Here is a 6,291-nt window from a genome sequence, read left to right as displayed (position 1 = left end):
GTCAGGAATGGGCATCAAGGTCACAAGTTCCCCCATACCTTGAAGTGCTGGGTAATTCAGAGGGCTCTGACAGGTGAGGAGCAGGGGGAAGCATAGAGAAGGTATCAGTGTGTGGGTTGGGGGGGTCAGGAATGGACCTTCATCAACATTTCCCCCATACCTGAAAGCACTGCATAACTCTGAGCGCTCTGACAGGTGAGGAGCAGTGGGGGAGCATAGAGAAGGTATCGGTGTGCGGGTTTGGGGGTGTCAGGAAAGGGTGTCAAGGTCACAAGTTCCCCCATACCTGGAAGTACTGGTAAATTCTGAGCACTCTGACAGGTGAGGAGCAGTAGGGGAGCATGGAGAAGGTATCAGGGTGTGGGTTGGGGGGGCAGATTGGACAAAGTGGCAGATTAATGTGAAATGAAGGAATCCAACAACATTATAACATTCATCATTGTTATATCATATATTTTTTTGCTTTTCTGCCATCCAGCTCCAGAACCAACAACAAGACCTCCTTCTGAAGATGTTCGGAACGCCATAGAGAAGATGAAAATAGGTAATAAGTGAAGAACGGCGTGTAACTTTCTAGAATTACATAGCTTTTAAATAGTACAGCTTCCTCTTATGCGATCATCTCACGTCCCTGTGGAATTTCTCCCTTATTTTATATTATTGAGAATGCAGGAAGAATACAGATGGGTGCCGGAGATTAGAACTGATAGCAGACAAATAAATGAACGCAGCTCCTCTGTAATCAATAATACGTCATTAACCGGTTGTGAACACCGGGCCAAATATAACTCATTGAAGTACACAGGGGGTGTAATATGTCCTGCCCTTCTGCCCCACCGCGTCTCCCTCCTCTGCGCCCTTGCCAGCAATTTCAAGCTCTCAAAACAACAGCCGGGAGTTGCTGTGTAAATACAGAAGCCGCTGCTGTCAAAAAATGGACCGTCTGATACAGTGTTAATACACGTTGTTCAGACGCAAGATAGATACAAAGTAACGTTGTTCATTTTGTATCCACTCCGTTTCATTTAACAGCAGATCAAACCGATGTGCTTCAAACTGCACTTAATAATCACTTAAAGAAACCTGATTGTTTTTAAAAAAAAAATTTGTTTTATATATATATATACATAACAAAAAATATATTAAATATAATTTTTGTTAATAAAATGTGTTACTATTTAACCCCTGATTAACCCTTCGTTTACCCTTATCAGCCTAATAAACTCCTTTCCCTTCTCCCATTGAATATTATTTTCCTGATTTTTTACATTTCTTTTTTTATAACCATTAAGTTTTAACTTCTTCGGTTTTATGCGGCTTGATTGTTACTACTTTAACCCGTAATTAATCCTTAGTTTACCCTAATCAGCCTAATTAACTCCTTCTTTCCCTTTTCCCCTTGGATATTATTTTTTTTTAATTAATCTATGTTTATAACCATAACATTTTAACCTATTCTGTTTTTATCCATTTTGATTGTTACTATTTAACCCCTAAGTAACCCTTAGGCCCGGTTCACACCGGGTCGTTTTGTAGCGCGTTCGAACGCTCTGCAAAACGCTCAAACACCGAAATCCCATTATTTCCTATGGGTATGGTTCACACTTGGGCGTATTACAGGCCGTATGAATGCGCTACAAAACGCCCTACGCCCAAAGAAGTACAGGAGCTTCTTTGGGGCGTTTTTATCTTGCGTTTCCATTGGGATACAGCCAAAAAGCCCTCAGAAATGCGCGTTTGTCGCGAGTTTTTTACCGCGAATCGTGCTAAAAACACGTATATTCGATACGCCTAGGTGTGAACCCAGCCTTAGATTACCCTAATTAGCCTCACTAACTCCTTCTTTCCCTTTTCCCCTTGGCTATCATTTTCCGGATTTTTTTTTTTACGTTTCTTTTTTCTAACCATTAACTTTTAAACTTTTTCTTTTTTTATCCATTTTGATTGTTACTATTTAACCCCTAAGTAACCCTTAGTTTACCCTAATCAGCCTAATTAACTCCTTTTTCCTCTTTACCCCTTAGCTATTATTTTCCTGATTTTTTTTATTTTTTATTTCTATTTCTCTAACCATTAACATTTAATTGTATTAGTGTTTTTATCCATTTTAATGTTAATTCTTTTAATGTTAAATTTGTATTTAATATTTTTTTTTTTTTAAAGTGCCAAATTGAAAAAAAAAGCCTTTATTTTATTTGTAAATAACAGTGCATTGCTTTAAACCCAAATCATAATTTTATTGCGATTTTAAACAGGACAAAAGATTTTTAAAAATGTATACCTTTTTACCTAAAGTAAAAAAAAAATATTTTAAACTAACACTGATAGAAGTAGGAAAAGTGCATTTGTTTTAGTTTTTTTACTTTTTTATGTGTCTGTGGTTTGAATAAAAAAATTAAATGATCTATTGAGGTAAAATATAAAATATAAAATATAAAAAGTTATACTCACACAAACTGTCCCTTGGCGTCCTCATGACTATACACTGTATAGAACGTGATGACTCACAGGACCTGAGGAGGAGAGGTCTGAGGGCAAGTCAGGATTGCATGAGTGTAACTTTTTTATTTCACCTCCCTAGACAAAAACAAGCACTTAACCCTTGCAGTGCAGAGGTAACCCCACTGCAAGGGTTAAGAATGTACACCTGAAGTTCTGCTTTAAGCTACGAATGAAGAGACTTGAATGTCCTTTTTGATAAAGTAACAATTGCTATTGCTGAGTGAACGGAGCCCCCAGAGTTCTGCGTTAGGTAATGACAAAGTTATTGCCAAATCAACATCTGCTCATAGAAGAAATGTAAAAATTTGCTCTGGTCCGTAGGGAGAGGTATGAGAGCTTTTTTAATGCATACAAGACTGTGCCTCATGTGGCCTACGGACTAGAATTTCCAGGCATACGCATGCAGAGCAGCAGGACCTACAATTTGATTTCAGCAATGAATAGGCAAAGTGACAGGTTCTCTTGATAATACACCTACTGATACTTACCTCATGAAAGCTCTCCTAATGATCCCATTTATCTGTGGGGGTGCTGAGTCTAATCCCCGTGTAGGATCCATGTTGGTCTGTGGCAGAGCTTACACAGGGTCAATGATGTTCTCCCCTTCCCCTACATCAGGCCACCACCATTGGCCACCTAGGCACTACATCCTGGGAGCAAGGGAAGCAGGTCACATGCTCCTACATACCTGAAAGAATTGGGTAATTCTAAGGGTTCCAACAGTGGTGGGGGAGTTGGCCTGGGGGGGAGGGGGTAGAGAATAGGCAAAAGGCAGAGACATTAATAATCAATAATAAATAATCAATTATGCTGTTGTTGTTTTTATTATTATTAAAAATACTAGCAATACATCATTTGATATTTTAAATAATAATAATTTGTATTATTATTTTAGTGCAAGTAGTGTAAGTACCTGACTTGGTATCAGCCTCTTGCAATCCACTGTGCATTTTGTACAGCAGGGGTCAGAGAGGGGAAGGGAAAATCAGCACAAGGAGCCAATCAGCTCTGCTGCAGTGCAATGAGCAGGCTGATAGGAGGATAGAGCAGAGTAACAGAGAAATTAGTTCATCACTGCGCTGCGTCTCATATCACCATCTAGTACCAGGGGCAAAGACCTGTAAGTGGGAGTTAAACTGCGGCAGGGACTCCCCTCCCCCTGCCAGACAGGACTGTACTGTGTTGCAGTGCTGTGTAAATCTTAGGACTGGATGGGCAGAAAATACAAATCCTTTGGGGAGTAAAACAGGTTTATTACATGTATTTTATCTCTGTATTGTGTTTTTGTGTCCAGGGAGCGGAAGACCACTGCGCCAGGGTGATATTAAAACTAAGGAAGGACGCAGCGCTATGGGATGTCCCAATGGGAACTGTTTTTGGCCTAAATCTGCCGACGGCCTTGTTAACATTCCATACACATTGGATTCTCAGTTCTGTGAGTGACCGCTGTCTTTGCTAATTATGATGCAGACAGAAGTGCTGCAGCCTCCAGCCACCAATCAGACTTCGTATTTTATGTATGAATGTAATAAGGAATCTCATTGGCCACCATAGTCAACAGCTCCACTTTTCACTCTTGTTTTCTTCTTTACAGTTATTGTCATTAATAGCTGGTTACTCCCAGAGTTCCATTCCTGAGGAAATGTACACACACAAATGGGTGACTGATTAGCAGTTATTAAGGTTTCAATTAGACAACTAGAGCTTGAAAGCAGGCTGCTTCTGTGCTGCCTTTTTAGCTAAACCACAGCGCTCTGGGATTCCTTTTCATGTACAAAACTTGTTTTTATGTAACATATATTTATTGTGTATAGACAGTGAAGACAGGTATAGAAATTTGTTGAAAAACATAAACTTCAAGAACAAAAATAATAGAATTGATCAATTGTTTTCCTTTAATGTGGAGCTCCAGGAGAATACACAAATCTACTCCATAGTCCATATATCAAGTCGTTTAAGAATGACTTTTATTTTTAAATATGTTTCCCATTATTATCCAAAATATGTCTTTATTAGCTGCCCATAATTCTCCGCACTCCAGGAATTAGGCTGAGAGTGGGCGTGTCTGCATCGGGGACCACCACCAGCTAATGAGCACTAATGAGTTTGCATGGGTTTTCCTCCCACACACACCAAAGACAAGACATGTGCGAGTCGTTTCGTTCCGAATCAAAATTCGGACGAATTTTACGAACGAAATTCGGACGGGATATGAAATCAGAAACGGAAATTCGGATTCGGAGCAAATTCGTGTGTGTCCGTATGTGTCTAATGCATAATAATTTACTCCGAATCCGAATTTCCGTTTCGGAAACATTCAGACACATACGAATTTCCAAATCCCAATGCATACGAATTTGCTCCGAATCCGAATTTCCGTTTCTGAATTTCATATCCCGTCCGAATTTCGTTCAAAAACTAAACTGAATCGGACATGTGACTTTTCTGGCCAATCAGATGTGTTTTTCAGTTTAATGCATCCGCATGGGTCTGAACGGAGGCGGCTCTCTAATAAGGCGAGTTAGGCGGTCGCCTAAGGCCTCGCGCTCATGAGGGCCTCGCGGCCGCCTAGCTCGCCTCTAAAGCTTCAACTAACCTGCCTCTGGCAAGTCCGCCCCGGGGCCGGGAAGAAGCAGCCATTTCCTCACGGGGAGAATGTGCGCCGGCAATTCCCCCGCAGCCTCCGCAACGCAACCCCCCTCCCCCTTCCTGGATCTGTCTGAAGAGAGAGGGAGAAGCTGCGCGGCGGGACTTCAGACGCGGCTTCTCCCTCTGGTACTGACGGAACTACTTCCGCAACTTCACTTCATCCTTTCCTGCAGAGGAGAGAGCCCGCCCGGCGTATCGTGAGGATGCAGAGGCTTCCGTTCCTGCAGCAGCCAGCGGTGACATCGTAGGAGGGCAAGGATGAGGCAGATATAGGCAGTGGGAAACCGGGAGCTGACCCCTTGATCAGGAGCAGTGCCTGCATGGAGTCCAGGTCAGTGAAGCACCCTTCTTCTTTTTTTTTTTTCTGAAGTTTTTTTTTCTTTTTTCTTTTTGCACTTTGTACATTATATAAAAAATACAGGGTAAAAAAAAGAGAAGAAATTCACAGTGTCTAAGGGCTTGTTCACACAAATTGCAATGCGTTCCAGAGCGGTAGCTGCTGGAATGCACCGCAATCGCTTACAAAACTTCCCTGTGCGTTCTGGGGCGGGAGGGGGCATGGTGGTGCATTGAATTCAATAGCACTGCTTCCGCGCCCCCCCGGCTGCAGTGCGACAATCGCATGGCAAAACATTGCCTGCGTTCCGTTCCACTGCAAAAGCAAAAAAATAGAGCATGCAGCACTTTTTACGTTTGCAGTTGAACAGAATGCAGGCAATGTTTTGCCATGCGTCCGATCACACTACGGGAGGGGAGACGTGGCTGCAGTGCCATTGACTTCAATGCACCACCATGCCCCCTCCCGCCCCAGAACACACAGGGAAGTTTTGTAAGCGATTGCGGTGCGTTCCAGCAGCTACCGTTCTGGAAAGCACCGTAATTGGTGTGAACAAGCCCCAAGAGCCCAGTCCCACCATAAGGTGTGCGTTCGGCCTCTGGAATGACCCGGCAACCCGGCCGGGTCACTTTGTTTTGGGGCGGGAGGAGGGTGGTGGTGCATTGAACTCAATGGCACCGCAGCCACGCCCCTCGCCCGCAGTGTGATCTCCGGCACCCAAACGTGTGACACATTAGTGCATGCGTTCCCGTCCAGTGCGATCTGCAAAAATGCTGCAAGCACTATTTTGTGCAGATTGCACT

The 6,291-nt window shown here is 42.8% G+C and overlaps 1 protein-coding gene across 1 annotated transcript in view; it reads left to right on the top strand.

Moving 5' to 3' along the window:
• Positions 1-6,291, top strand: part of LOC108799844 (astacin-like metalloendopeptidase) — a 51,334-nt gene that overhangs the window by 24,695 nt on the left and 20,348 nt on the right. Inside the window, exons 3-4 of the mRNA XM_018571771.1 lie at positions 479-544; positions 3,797-3,937. Of these exons, the coding sequence (XP_018427273.1) occupies positions 479-544; positions 3,797-3,937 (207 nt within the window). The remainder of the gene's footprint in view (positions 1-478; positions 545-3,796; positions 3,938-6,291) is intronic.

This window comes from Nanorana parkeri, unplaced genomic scaffold (genome assembly GCF_000935625.1).
Source record: "Nanorana parkeri isolate BGI_ZX_2015 unplaced genomic scaffold, ASM93562v1 scaffold1834, whole genome shotgun sequence".
In the NCBI taxonomy this organism is placed as follows: Eukaryota; Metazoa; Chordata; class Amphibia; order Anura; family Dicroglossidae; genus Nanorana; species Nanorana parkeri.
The sequence above is the reverse complement of the archived record's forward strand: the minus strand, read 5'-3'. Positions and strand labels throughout refer to the sequence as shown.